Raw genomic sequence first — 15989 nt, 5'->3', positions numbered from 1 at the left:
TTTTTGGTGTTTAAAAGCTTCTGTGTTCACTGACTATGAAAAGGACATCCTGACCTTAAAATTCTGTTCAGGTTTAGCATGCTTATCCATTTTGGCATAGGTCATTATCAACACCCTGATGTTAAAGTGAGATTTGAAGACCTGTATGTTAAATGGGTTCTATCAAGAGTTGTAGTAAAAAGGCTACACCTCTAAGAGGGAAGAGAGCAGTCAGAATAGGTGTTAATGTGAGGTACTACTGTCCATGAAAGAGTTGGCTTGGGATACGAACCTTTAGCTTAGCTTCTACTTCTGCCTCTGCAGGACTGTTACACTGAGCAGTGAATTATGGGACTAAAATGAATACTAGTATTTCTACGGTGCCTTTTTCCTGTGTCTTCAACTATTCTGCTAAACTATCTTGTTTTGCTTGCACCCATCATGATCTGGATGGCATTTTGTATTCCCTTGTTCCGTAGTTAACCCTTACATTTCTCCCAGAAACCCATGGTAATCTACCATAATTCCTATCAGCTCTTTCATGTCAAAAATGTGCAGTGTAACTAGCTTGTAAGAGAAGCATACATGTGTTTGGAGGACTGTCTGTACAGTTCATGCCAAACACCACAATTTTAGCTGAAAGAAAATGAGTAGTCGTCTCTGATTCTATTTCAGCATGCAATCACAATTCAGCTATAATTACAACTATTAGATCTTATTCCATGATGACTTAGGCTGTGTTTGCTCACTCTTAAGAAGGCTAATGAGACAGAGCCTTACCTGTCTTGCTGTCTTTCCCTACCTAATGGGAAAATATAGATAAGGGTCAGACTGGAGGAGGCTGCGGCCCATGGAGAGCCCCTGCAGTAGCAGGTCCTGGGCCAGAGATGCAGCCCGTGGAGAGGAGCCCACTCAGGAGCAGGGAGTCTGGGGGGAGCTGTTGCCCACCCGTGGGGGACCCGTGCTGGAGCAGTTTGCTCCTGGGGGTGGACCTCGTGGTATGGAGCCATGTGGGAGCAGTTCTTGAAGAGCTGCTGCCTGTGGGAAGCCCACACAGGAGCAGTCTGGAAGGATGGCATCCCGTGGGAGGGACCCCATCTGGAGCAGGGTCAGAGAGGGACAGTAAAGGAGCGACTGACCACAGCCCCCATTCCCTGTTCCCCTGCACTACTCAGGGGGAGGACAGAGAAGAGGGTGGATGGGGGTAAGGTCTTTTTAGTCTGCTTTTTGTTTCTCACTGCTCTTCTCTGCTAGTGATAGACAATAAATTGTATTGTATTGTATTGTATTATATTATATATGATAGGGAGCTATGTTGAGTCTGGTTTGCACATGACAGTAATTGTTGAGTGATGTCCCTGTCTTTATCTAAACCTGTGTGGCCTTTCCATCATATTTTCTCCCCTTTTCTGTTGAGGAAGGGGAGTGAGAAGTGGTTGTGGTGGATGGATTTCAGCTGCCCAGCAGGGTAAAAACATCACACTTTGCAATTACAAGACATCTCTCAAGACTTTTTAGAAAGCATGACTTTTTGGGCCCAGTGAATGATCAAGATGTATACATCTATGCTCATGGATTAATTTGCTTTATGCACATTATTAATATATAAATGGACTTTGCACTTGACCTGCTCAGTGCATTTGTTAAATTCCCAGTTTTGTCTTTATTGTTCCCTTTCTGGGGAAGATATTGCTGGAGTGTTTGGCTGCTAACAAAAATAGCAGCTGACCAAAACCTACTGGAGCCTTTATATGTTTTTAGGAAACAAATTGTTGCATCCCACTATGTAACAACTACATTTTGTATATGAGGTTTCTTCCTCTTGTCTGCAGAGCCATTTCTGGAACAGAGGCTGTGGTGTGCCTGCATGTGTGTTTAAGGGGTGTGTGTGTGTGTGTGTGTGTGTTAGTCCATGACTATTCCTCATGCAAGTCTTACTTGTATGACTTAGCGTCTTTCTGAAACTTTTCCCACTCTAGTGGGAATGTGGTAGTAATGCTTGCAAATTGGTCATGCAGCAGAAGATTGCCCTATTGCTAACTAACATGCACTAATGTAAATGCATTTGTCTACACTGATATATCACTAGCATCTTCCTTTTCATAGGGCCTTACTGTCTGCTTTAATACAGAGGTGGATTGACTGCTTTGTTCTTTTCTTCCACCTTCTAGAAACAAGTTTGCTCAAGTTCTACATTTTGCGTTACAAACATGTACCTTTAGTTCAAAGGAGTAAAAGTTGTGTAGAAAATATTTATTAAAGTGTCAGAATAATAAGCCCTTACATAAATCATTATGTATAACATAACATAAGCTCTTTCCAAACTCATGAACATAAGAAGTTGCTATTAAAATGTGCATTTATCCACCAAATCAGTCAGTTTAGTAATGATTATTCCATTCAATTAAACAAAACTTACTCCATAAAGATCTGTATTCATTATCCTTTCAAGGTGCATGAAGTGTACACAATGAATGTTTATATATATTTACACATATATTATACATGTATATATGTACAGTCCAGATTGCTGTATGTGCTGTGGTACGATAAAGAGTCTCTAGTTTCCTATGTTTTCCTTTGTCCTTGATCTGTACCACTGAGAGCTTGTCTGTCTGTATTCAGGACTTGCTACATGAGAAAGTTCTTGTACAATGTCTGGAGAAACAAGTGCAAAGAAGTATGTTCCACCCCCTACCAACAAATCTTTACTCTTAGCATATACCATGCACTCTGATTATCTACCTTCTGGTACTCAGGCATTACATAGTAATTTGTGAGGCCATATCACAAGTTCATAAACACCATCCTGGGCAGAATTATTTCAAATACTTATTTTCAGTATACAGCCAGTTTAAGTTCTCTTTTCAGAAGTCACGGTTACAAAACTGCTTATAGCCATCCCTCACATACTGCTTTTTTGGATCAATATGCTGCTCAGTTTTGCCAATTTGTTCTGGTGTGATCAAAATGGAGGATTTCTGCCAAGTCTTACATCTGCTTTCTTATTACCTGCTCTGATATTTAAAGCATGAAGTATTGGGAAAAATGTATAGAAACAGGACTTAAAAGAGTTGTGATGGACTGTTCTTCCAGTAGTTAGGTATTAAATTAATTCTCCAACAGTTGGTGCACAAAATCAGGATTTTACAACAGGTAGAATAGGTAGAAGCCACATTATGGTGGGAGTTTGTTATGGACTGTTTAATCAGGATAAAAAAAAAAAAAAAAAAAAAAAAGCAGGCAAAGTCATATTTAAGCAACTTAAAATTTTGGGGCATGTACCCTTCTTCTTGTGGAGGACTTTCATCCAGCTAACCTATTAAAAGAGCAACACGGTAAGATGCAAGTGATCTGAGAGATTTTAGTGTTTCAGGGTTAACATCTAGGTATGGGTACTGAGTGGAACAACTGGGAATGAAACAGTTGTATCTACTATTCAGATTTACAAGGAAAATTATTTGGGGATATAATAATCAAAGACATTGCATTGGCTGTAGCAATCAGGATATTATGCCATTCAAGATCCTGAAAGGAGTACAAACTTCCTTCAGGAATAGCATCTCTGAAAGGTCAGCAAGCACAGGACAGCTAGCAGGCCTTTAAAGTCAATCTCTAAATACAGAGAAGCAATGAATTCTAGAAACAGTAGAACAAGGGAAGTGACTATACCCATTTACTTAGGGCTAATTTTACTACATCAAGAATAGTGCACCTAGTTTTGGTTCACCACTGCAAGAAAGTCTTTGAAAAACTGGAGCAAGTTCAGCATAGGAACATCAAGATGACGAGGTTGTTGGACTCATTTGTGATATTGCCTCAAAAAATTACCATGTCATGCCTGAGTACCAGAAGGTGGATAACCAGAGTGTATGGTGTGCGCTAAGAGTAAAGATTTGGGGGTGGGGGATGGAATGTGGCTTTCATGCCTTATAAATTTGGCACACCACATGATAAAGCCTGTACCCAACATGCATTAGAGCATCAGATTTTCAGGTATCACTTAAAATTAATTTTAAAAAGTGTGTTTAATACTTCTGGTCAAAACAGGAAAGAAAAAAAAAAAAAAACAAACAAACTTTCAAATACTAATGATTTTTTTTCCTCCTTAATGACTCTCTGGACACTTTTGGCACTAATGGAGATATTTCTCAGGGTTTGCTTACCTTTCTCATACCTTCTCCCATATACAAGTCAAGAGCAGTGATAATGGAATTCCCTACAGTCAATACTTAATCTTTAGTCAACATTGTTCAATCTCTGTGACAGAATTGACTCCTAATTATTACTTGTGCTTGTCTGCTACTTTCCCAGTGTTTTTCATATGTGCTCCTTAACTCTATTTCCCAGAGTTCTAAGCATTTTACTTCTTCATCCTTTCACTCATTGAAATACTCACCTTGAGTTCAAATAGATCAATCAAATCAGTTCTGATTCATGTTGCCTTTCTTTACCAAAATTCTGTTTACTTAACTGTTCTTTTTGACTTTTAATATTTGTGACTTCTATGTATGTCTTCCTTTTATACTCCTCATTCTGTAAATGATGCTCTAGAATTTTATTTAGTGTAGGATTCGAAGTCATGCATCTTCAGCCACATTCTTCTCTTGGAGGCAGTCAAACTTATACGAATGTCTGCTTCCTCATGTATAAGCAGCTTATGGCTCTTTTTCATATACATGTACATATTATACAAGAAATTTAAATATTTTCAGCAGTTAATATTGTTGAGTGGTTATTCAAAAGCATGGAATATCTGCAGCTGTTCTCTGAGTTGCCTGGTGTGTTATCATGAATTTTTGGCATGACCATTAACCTTAAAATTGCCCTATTCTAAGATCACAGTAGCTAACTGAGATTAAAAAAAAAAAAAAAAAAAAAAAAAAAAAATTTAAAGTATTTAGTAGTATTTTTCGTTAAAGTTCCCATAGATGTTACTGTTTCTTTTAGAAAGAAAGAAAGAGAGAAAGAAAGAAGGAAAGGAAGAAAGAAGGAAGGAAGGAAGGAAGGAAGGAAGGAAGGAAGGAAGGAAAGAAGGAAGGAAGGAAGGAAGGAAGGAAGGAAGAGGCCAGAAAAGGAAGAAATACTATGTGCAATTCCTGAATACGTTTATGCTTATCCATTTTCTTTTTCAGGCTTCCTTCATTTTATCATTTTAATTTGTCCAAAACCTTAATTCCCCAATAGAAGATTTTTTGTTTGTTTGTTTGTTTGTTTGTTTTTCCCCTCTAAGCTTTAAGGTGATTCTATTGAAAAAATTATTCTGAAGAAGTTGGAAAACCTCTTGCATAGGCTTTTGCTTATACTGCAGGAAACTGCAATGTTTTCTTAATGTTCTAGTTGTTCATGTGTCAGTTTTGATTTGTAAATTACATCAAAATCTTTGAGGTTTTGGCATTAAAAAATAAACTATAAAATGGGTCAGGTGTAATTCCTCCTTTGAGGATTAATGTGTTAATGTTTGGTGGTCATATATTTTTCTACCAGGAGAGGTCACTATAGTAGTTTACAAAAGACAGATTTTTGTTTTGTATTGTAAAAGACCTTGCAAAACGATTGCAAAAAAGTTTCTTACCTCGTGGGAGTAATTTCACATATTGTGCAGTTTTAGAAAACAAACAAAAATATTTTTATCATACACGATATTTTTACACAACATGAATAGGACAGAAGAAATAATCAATTTGTATAATGACTGTTATAGGTGAAAGGGAAATTTTGTAGTGTTTCCATATCTCAATGTTAGTTACTTTTTTTTTTTTTTTTTTTAAATTGAGGATACAAAGTGTGTTCTTGACTCTGACAAAATATAATGTTTTTGCTACAAAACATATTGATCAACTTTGTAAATTCAATTTCTACTTGCATGCCATGACATATTTAATATTACAGTCATTGTAGTTGGAATGGTGGAGAAATAGGAAATATTGTTTATTTTAATGTGCTTTCAATTTTAGAGAACATAATCTAAATTTGAAATCACTTAACATTTTCATGCGAAGCAGTAATGACAAAATTGTGTAGGAATGGATGTACTAGATTGGACCAAAAGCCCAGTTAGTTCAGTATTGTATCTCAGATTGTATCTCAGTGGTTTGCATTCAATACAAAATAGGAATATTTTCTTATAAAACTGTTATATATTAAAATTGGGTAATTAAAATTGGTAGAAGGCCTTGAGTTTTGTTTTCTTTTGCTTTCACCAGGGGTCACTAAATTCTTGTCCTATTGGACTAGATGGATGGGTGCTTTCCTACTGTAGTTCTTTCTGGCTTACGGGGTAAGACTTTAAGTGGTATGTGCTGTCTTAGAAGCTTTAGAAGCAGAAGCACCAGGTAGAAGGTTTAGTGGTTTGACCCTCCGTGTTCCAGTAGAGCTGGATCCTGCATTCCAGTGTTTTTTCCAGATGAGCTCAGCTCCTGTGGCACCTCTTCCTTTTGGAGACAGACTTCATGCATCCACTTTCCTCTGATGTATTTCTTTGCTGGAAAAAGCAACAGCATATCTTCCAAACATCTTAACATGTGTAGTTCGTAGTGGTACACTACTAGAGAGCATACAGGCTACTTACAGACTCTGTTTTCAGGGTCATCATTTGTTGCCCCTGTTGTAAGCTGCCCTCTCACATTGAGTGCTTGGTTGCTAGCAATCCTCATGTAGTGACTACATGTAGCAAGTAAGTTTTATTAATATTTCTCTGTTTGCAAACCATGTTGGAGAAAAATCTCAAATGTAAGATTAGGAGCTCCCACATCAGCTGCTGCTTAAGATTTTCAGGAGAGACCCTTCTTACTATAGCTGTATTTAGGAATCAGGGCTTAATGGCAGGATCTCAGGAAAGAGTTCTTGGCTGCAGGTGAGTCACATTGTTCTATTGCTTTTCTGAAGTCACTGCTTTGTTTTTTCTCTCTATAATTCTGCCTCTTATGCCACAGCACCTCCTCCTGCTGTTTAGATAGCCCAGACTTCTCAAACAAACAACAACAAAACACACAAAAAAACCCCAACCAACCAACCAACCAACCAAAACCACAAACCAACCAACCAAAAAAGGAAAACAAACCAAAAACAAAATAAAACAAAACAACAAAAAACCAATTTGGAGTACCAAGTGGTACTCAGCTTTCTTGACACTGCTAAGCTATGTTTATCTAACTGTTCTGTTTCTGAACTGAATTTCTTTTTGGAAAATAGTTGATGACACTGTTTTCAAAGTCTGTGTTTTTTAAAGAGGGCTCACCCTTTCCATGTATAGTGGAAGAACTCTCCCGTTCCTTTATTTTTGTCTCTGCTTTTGTCCCTTCTCCCATTTAAATTATGTAGTCATGTCATAAAATGCTGTGTCATTTTTAGTCTGTCAGTGGAGTGGAAAAAAGGCTTCATGGACTTAATTTAACTTAATTTTCTCCCTCATCTGCAATTAGTGGCAAAGTGTATGTATATATGTATGTATAGACTTGAGGGCATATTTCCTACCCCATCAAAGGAATTAGTTTTAGAAAGTAATAATGGTGGATTTTTTTTTTTTTTTTTTTTGCCAATATTCTACTTTTCTGACATTTTATAACTTTAAATCTGTGCTTTACCACACTGCATTAGTGCTTAGGACCTACTCCAGGTCTGTCTAATATAATGATACATTAACAATCTAACAGATGAAGTTTACAGGTACTCTTGTTCTTTACCAGAGCAGATCATTTCTTACAGATGACAATAGATCTCTTAGAGTACAGCGGGCAGAGTAGATCCTGCAATATTTAGTGGTATTTGTGTAGTGTATACTGGCCTGTGTAGCATTAGGTGTTAATGAGGTGTCCAATTCCTTAAGGAACCGACAGGTAAACTAGGTTCAGTAGAAAAACACACCATTTCTTTTATACTTCAGAACAGTCAGACCATGTTAGTTTATAATTCATCTGAATAAAAATTACCATATACCTCAAAAGCTTTTTTTTTTTTTTTTTTCTTCCATTCCTTATAAACCTGGGAGAGAGAAAACAAAAAGAAGCCCTGTTTATTTCTTAGCTTCTTGTTGGTCTCTAGGAAGATGAGAAAAAAGACCAGGAATACTATATTATGAAAATATAAATCATTATTAAAATATATATGGAATATTGTTTCATATATTAAACACATTAGCAAAAAAATGGGGTACAGAAGCCTTTTAACACAGCCTGTAAGCTTAAATTCTATGTGAACTGATCTGCTGAGTTGCCATAGTCTTCTGGAATTGAATGTAAATATCAAGCTCTTCCATGTGAATTATAATACAGTTATTCTTGTGACTTATCTTGCAGATTTCCCTAATGCAGTACAGAACGTGTTGTGTTGGGTGTCGTGTGTTTTTCAGCCCTCTAAAATTTGATTATTGTACAGTAAGTATGGCTGAGACGAATTAACAAACAGCCAAATTTTAATGCCCTCAGTCAAATTTACTCACTCCTTCCTCTAGCTCTACGGAGTTTTCTGTGCACGAGGTAGAAGATTCTTAGAATAAAAGTATTTCTTCCTTGGGACTGAGAGAAAGGTGGAGAGGTACATCAGGACTTTTTCAAATCCTCCTCACCCCCCACCACTATCCAGAAATTCTGAGACCCTCCTAAATCAAAAGTTTGAGACATAGATATGATTATTTAAAATTCCAAAATGAATTTGAATAGCTTCCATTCCGTAAAAAAAGCTAAACTTCCTACCAGATGTGGTCCCTTCAGCTGAGGCTCAAAGATGTGCTGATAGGGAGGTTGAAGACTCTTGTGGAGTACTGGTGTATCTATAGAGAAATGAAGATCTTCAGACACTGACTTATTGAGTCTTCTTGATCCACTATTTAATTGTGTTTGCGTTAGTGTTAGCTTTCTGAATTAAGCAATTCCAGAAAGAAGTCCTGCTCAAGAATGATTGCAGTTTTCTCATTTTTTAAGAAAAATTATTGCCTGCCCAAACGTATTTAAAAATTAATCTTCTTTATTTAAAAGAAGATTTATTTAAAAATAAATTTAAAAATAAAAATATATTTAAAAATAAATCTTCTTCTGTGACTTACCCAACTCACTTGAATGTTAGTTATTACAGATAAAGGGACTAGAGCAACATCTTCTTCCCTCATTAGCATACTATTTCATTCTGTACAGGAATTAGCAAATATAAATAAACTAAAAGGCAAATATACTCCTGGTGTGAAGTCAGCAGAGTCAGCATATGTACCAGGTGGGAATACAAAAATGTTTGTAAGAAATGTTGAACAAATCCATTGCATACAAACAACAAACTTTTTAACATTAAGTGAATTGGTTTCATATATGAGAAGAATTAGAATGAGCTAATGACACTTCACGATACTTACTAGAATTTTGCATCTTTTCTTGCATATATTGGATATTGTATTTTCACATATAATATTTGTCACCTTTATAAAATTTAGCATGATGATAGGAAATAAGTATTTTCAGTATCAGTAGGTTTTTATAACACCTGAGCAACTATTAAGCTAATTGGGCCACTAAAATGACATTTTCAGCTCTAAGGATTGGAAAACTTTAAAGACAGGTTATCAGATTAAATTTTGGACATAAGTACATGTGTACAAACATTTGGACTATTCAACCTTTATGCCTGCTTCTGAGTCTTTATTATATTGAACTGACATTCCTTGATTGAATCTTCATGAGCACACACTATTCATTTAGCCATCTCACTTCCTCCTTTTACCCGAGCACCTAAATATTCCAATAAAAAAAGTGAAGAGAGCCTTGTGTGTGCTCTCCACATAAAACACAGCTGCAGCTGAAAAAATACTTGTCTTTTTCATGTATGCACTTCAATCACCACAGCTGAACTCCTTCCCTTCTCCTGCTCCCCCTTGCAGTTATCCGTAGCTGTACTGGAACATATTGTAAATTCCAGGCTGTGTGTTTCATTTACACACATTCATGTACAAAATGTTGATTTTCTATGCTAATGTGAGCATTTTTACATTTGATTATCAGTGACATTCTTGGGTAAATGGCTTTTCCACAAGAGTTTAAATTACGTTTACTGTTAGAATTAGAGAGGGATAGAAGAGATTTGCATACATATTTACCTTTAAACTTATAATTCTTTTTTTTTTTTTTTGGTAATAATTTAATGATGGTTATGAAAATTCATTATGCCCAGAATCACATAAACATAATTCTGTATGATTTTGATTTATTTTATGTATGGCAAAAAAAAAAAAAAAGACATGCAGTGTTTTGAATTAATAATAACAACAATAATAAGCAAACAATGTTATAGATGTATGGGTTTGCTTTTTCCACACTACAGGAAAAAGTACAGAGTAGTGAAATTGCTGCTACTGATTTCAGTAGAGATTTCAAATGGTACAAACACAATGTAAAATCTGTGACTATATTATATTTCAGTTCTTAACAGTGTATACGCAATTACCACATGTCAAATGTTTTCCCTAATATTACCGTTGCCATTTGAGGAAGCAGGAAACAACTAATGAGTAGGTGAGAAGAATGTATTTCATGCTGTTTTTTCCTTACTCTGTGCTCTTCTTCCCAGAATATAACCCAAGCAACAGCACTGTCTAAAGACCTTCTCCACTGTTAAATTTCTCAGTAAATTGTGCCTCTGGTGGTGACTGGAGCAAGTTCACTGCCCCATACAAAGGATGATATTTTTTTCTATACGTGTCTCATGATCTTTCAGTGGGTCATGGTGAATATCCTGACAGTTTATGACAGGTGTGGTTCAAAGTACATGCAATTTTGCTTTCCTTTTCTTTCCCCACAGGAGTTTAGTGAAGGGTTGCTGAAAAAAACGGAAGGCTGACACTTAAAGCAGAATAAAGTAGCCAAGGGTATTTCTTAGGTATATTTTAATCAAGACTGATGTGGCTCTTATTTTTGGAGGTAACTGTTTGTTCCTACTATTCTTTTTGGTTTTGATTAAATTAGAGAATTCATCCCTCTGTTGATGACAAATGGCTTTCAAGATTGATGAAATCTTCTGAGAATCCTCTGTCCTGTATTTCTTCCTTAACTATTTGCAAGGGAAGAACAAAAATAGTCCTGGAATCCTAAATAAAGTTTTGCAGGGTTCTTGTGTGTATAATACCACTTGAAAGAAAGAAGACTGGAAAAATTCAAAAAGCTGGAGAAAGATCTCAAACTGACATGCAGTTGTCAGTCAGGAGCATAGTCAGCACATTTAATTTCCAGATTCTTTTTTCTAGTTCATGTTATGTCCACAACAACTTTTCAGTAGCTCTTGGTGTAACTTCAGTAGGAACACGTAGTTTTTCTAACTTTCTAGAGAATTGCCGTTGTTTGTTTTCTCTAGCAGAAGGAAAACAAAATGCAGTAAATTTGAGGTGTTGAAAAGTGTTTATGGGGATAGGAGGAAAAGGAGGCAGGTTAGGGTTTTTTTAAAGGTGATTTTTTTTGAGGTGAGCCTTGATCAGTCATGACAGTCTTGGAAATGGATGGCTTCTAACTTTTAGTAGAAGTATACACAACAGCAATAAGTTTCATAATCTTCCTCCTTCATTTTGGAGGGACCACTATAGAGCTGTGATGTTTATCCAGTTTCTGTGCTCTTTTGGTCTTTGGCCTGTCTGTGGCTGCCAATGGATGTGTTAATTGCTTTGGTTTTGGTAATGTGGACATCTGTCCAGGACAAAATGAACTCACATAATAAGTAATTAATTTCAAATTTATGGAAGCTGTAAGTTCCTCTTCCATTCTTCTTCCTGACAACAATTTATTTTTCCTTTGCATTGACAGTACGGTGCAACCTTATTGACTTTAGCAGGGCTTCCCAGATGTAACTGAAATGATTTCTTGTTGGTAGCTGAAATCAAATCACAGATTCTGGAGTTCGTGTTGAGAATAAAATGCATTCAGGCGAGACACAGTGTAAGTTCCAGCTTTTAAAAGTGCCCTTAGAGGATCATCGAGGAATATCCTAATTCCAGGAAGTTTTTGCTACTTCGGAAAATATCTGCTTATTTCTTTTCCACATTTTTTTTTTTACCTGACTGACACAAAAATTCCAATGTGCTGTTTCTGCAGAAATAATTCTTCCACTGCTGTTAGTACTAGCTGTTAGGAGGGACATATAATAAACTGCCACTGAGTGGCAGAAGCATGCTTTTTGATGCAGTTGGATGGCACCTTTGTTTTCACTTGAATGCTACGGAAATCTTCCCTTGTCAGTATTGGTAAATTCATATAGACAATATTCTGCTTCCTTTGCTGCAAATAAGATATCCTTTATCAGGGACTTGAAACCAAATGCTGAGTGATGATATCAGGAACCTGCTAAAAATGTAAACGATTTAATCACTGAGAAAGCTGTTTGCAAGATCCATGAAATGCAAGAATTATTTTCCTTTGAATATTATTCATAAAATGTGCTTTGACTGTTATGATAAAATAAGTTTTTGCATTTAGATTTCAGACACAACACAGTCTTAGAAGTATCACTTGTAGAAACTCTAGATAATATATTACTAAAAAAAAACTTCTGGAAAATCTTAAGTTTCAGTAAACTGGGAGCAAATTCTCTGTGTTTATTTATTTATTTTTTGTGCTTCTGCTTTGAAACTGTGCTGTAAATTTTCTTAGCTTTTTACTAATCCTTGGTTTTAGTCAAGCTGAAAGTACCATGTGAACAGAGGAAAGATTGTGCATATTTTCTTGCTTCTCATTCCAGGCAAAACAAGGAGGTAGAAGTGAATACAGAAATGCTAACCTAGCTTTGTCAAAAACCAGAACTGGAGTTAGGGTTTGTATAATAGTTTAGAGTTTTTTCTTACCTGTTTACTAGCTTTGAAATATTTTGGTGTCTTTTCAGCCATTCAGAGCATCAGTTCTAAAGATACGTCAGTATTGTTATTCAGTGGCATTTGTGATTTAAGTGTATTCACTCTAGGGGTGCTTTAGATTTCCCCAGGTGCAGATCGCAAACATATTTAAGTTAAAACAAAAATATTTTCCAAAGCTTTAATTTATATAGTAGGTGTTTCGTGACTCTGAGTTACTGGATATAGTTTGGGTTGGAACAAATCCTAGAAGCTGTGTTTTGGTTGTGGTAACATATTGCAATGCTGGAGGAAAACAAGGAAGGAAAGAACAAAGATCTCAACAAATCCATCCATGTTGTGATCCTCTACTGTTTTCTTTATAAGTACTTTGAAATATACTGGCTTTTGGTTATGCATAACTGCTTTGTTATAAATGGAAGCAATATTACCTGCTGAAGAGAGAAGAAATATTAACATATAGATCATTAATTTGTTTTTGAAAATAGACAACTTATAATATTCAAAAGTTGTCATTACACTTTCTGTTTTTATATTTATATATTTATGCATGCTGTTTCAGGGTGTGGCAATGTTTCATAAACTTCCTAGTTTTAGGCATGATATCCTTGGAGTCTCAATTCCTTTATTTTTATTTATTTATTTATTTATTTTTAAAGATCAATAAAGAAATAAGAGTATTGTGTTTTTCCCTGTAATATAATGATGGAATGAAACTTAAACTATTCTTTTATTCATATGAAATCACATTCAGGAACAGTTTACATCTCCCTTTAACATACTGGCCAGCATATAAAATATAACTAGATAAAGCACATTCCTTTTTTAATGCAGTGTTGCTTTCATCTCCACAAGCTTATTTTTATTAGTTGTAGGAATAAATTATATGTGCAAACTAAAAAAGAGCAAACAACAAAACACACACAAAAAACAACACTAATATTTTGTTCTTTTAATTCTTATATAGGAAATAGTTCTGGTTGTGTTTTTTGGTGCTGAATATGTGGTCCGATTGTGGTCTGCAGGCTGCAGGAGTAAATATGTTGGCTTCCAGGGAAGAATACGTTTTGCCAGAAAGCCAATATCGATTATAGGTAAGATTTAAACTTTTTTTTTTTTTTTTTTTTTTTTAATTTTAACTTTTATCTCATCTTTTATTTTTATCTTATTATCATCCAGTTTTAAGTAGAGATGTCAACTACTGTAGAGATCATATTGCAAATCTGAGCTGTTTCAAGAACATATCTTATTTGTGAGCCTATGCAATTTTTTCTTACTTGGATTGATAAAACTGAAGGCTTAACATATGTCTGTGAGACGCAGGCAGGCCCTCAGTTTAAGAAAGGCAAAATTCATAAAGCAAAGAAATCCTTATTAAACCTACAGGTGTAATTGGGAAAAAAACAGAAAAAGTTTTTGTCCTGAGGTCTGATGTAGAAAGCAGACAGAAAGGTAAGTACAAATTGGAGAAAAAATGAAAATGTGCAAAGTGTAACTTGGGAAAAATTGCCCTGGCTAATACTAAAGTCAAGCAGTTTGAGGTGGTTAGCATCTCTGAAGTAGGAGAGAGTTTAGGGGAAGAGGTAGCTAACAATATGTGGAACAATGACAGAGTAATAAAAGTTGGTGTGTGGGCAAAATTGCAGTAGATCATAAAATAAGCTTTTTTGTTTTGTATCTGTGATTTTATATAAACTCCAGCAGAGCTGTGAATTATATAACTCAACATCAACATCATTAGATTTTAAGTAGACAAAAGTGGGAGGAGTGAAAAGGGGAGAGAATAGGCTGATGGTGCCTTAACCATCTGCAACTTTATGAAACTCAATGCAAAAGCTTAGAAAACATGTTCTATTGTACATCTGGATGGTGATAGTGAATAATGTGATGAGATATTGTACTCAATTTTTGGTTATTGAGAAATAAGTGTTCCATTACATACAAATAAATTCTGCTGCTTCTAGAGCTGTTCTAGTTTTGTGATCTAACATGAAATGTTCTTAGTAAGTATATTAGAGTACACAGGTGCAGCAAAAAATATGTCAGTCCCATTTCACTGTGATTTCAACTTGACACTATTTCTGTATAATAGTATTGTGCATTTACTCTAGTAAACATTAAGATTTGTGTAGCCCTTGGAGAAGATACAGTGTCTTTGTTAATAAAAGCTGGGAATGACTACAGCTGGTTTTGCATCCAAAATAATCAGTAATACTTTTACATTTAAAATTCCCCTAAGAATAAAATACATTTAAAGCTAAGATTTGCTTTTATATCTCAAATACAGATGGAACTGTGTCTGCATGTATATTAATCCAAGTGGATAAATTTGGGAAATACATTTGTCTTGAATGATAGAATCATACTGACTCATCCTATCATTTTCAGAACAATAAGAATAAAACACGAACACAAGAAAAATAAACAAAAATATCAGAGCAAAATGTAAAAGTGAACGTATTCATTTTATATTTAAATCAGTATGAAAGCATTTATTTTAACATCATCAAACATAAACATTGCTTTGATATCAGAGAAATTTATTGTATTTTTCTATATACAAAAACTGGAATTTATTCTTGGAAAGCTCATTTTGGGTAATGGCTCCTCCCCCCCACCCCCTCCAATGAATGAATAAAAATTTCTATGGTGCATATAACCAGAAAGAGAACCTGTAGTCAAGGTTAGCAATTACTTTTTGTTTGTTTGTTTGTTTGTTTGTTTGTTTTGTTTAATATTACTGAAGTCCATGCTGGATAAAATAGTATGTTAGCATGCAACTTCTATAACGGGAAATAAAAAGTGAAGATAGCAAGTCACATTATTTCTTGTGTCTTTTTTTTAAATTTCATCTAAAGGGGAAACTGATGTAACTTCTCTACCATGTAAATAAAAATTTTGTATTTCTTAGGTAGGTTTTCTAAAGCTAACCTAATTTTTCTCCTTTTTGAAGACAAAGTATATGTAATTGAGAAAAGACAATTCTGTAATTAGGACAATTCTCTAATGTTAAGAGACATAAATCAAATTAATTCCCAGCATCCCTGGAAAAATCACTTTGTCTCTCCATGCTTCTTCATTCCCTAGTTCACAGAATTAGCATGTTTAAAGAGTTCATGTATTATCGTAGAAGCAGTAATACTGGTATCTTTCCTAAATATTGATTTAACACTTAAATTACTTTCTATTACTTAGG

At 35.1% G+C, this 15989-nt stretch overlaps 1 protein-coding gene across 1 annotated transcript in view; it reads left to right on the top strand.

Moving 5' to 3' along the window:
• LOC311215703 (potassium voltage-gated channel subfamily KQT member 1-like) overlaps positions 1-15989 on the top strand; it is a gene marked incomplete at both ends in the record, with an annotated part of 528691 nt that overhangs the window by 38408 nt on the left and 474294 nt on the right. The window contains one exon of the mRNA XM_084297010.1: positions 13761-13887. Within this exon, the coding sequence (XP_084153136.1) occupies positions 13761-13887 (127 nt within the window). The remainder of the gene's footprint in view (positions 1-13760; positions 13888-15989) is intronic.

This window comes from Netta rufina (genome assembly GCF_964035555.1).
Source record: "Netta rufina genome assembly, chromosome: 1".
Classification (NCBI taxonomy): domain Eukaryota; kingdom Metazoa; phylum Chordata; class Aves; order Anseriformes; family Anatidae; genus Netta; species Netta rufina.
This window is presented reverse-complemented; position numbering and strand designations above follow the sequence as displayed.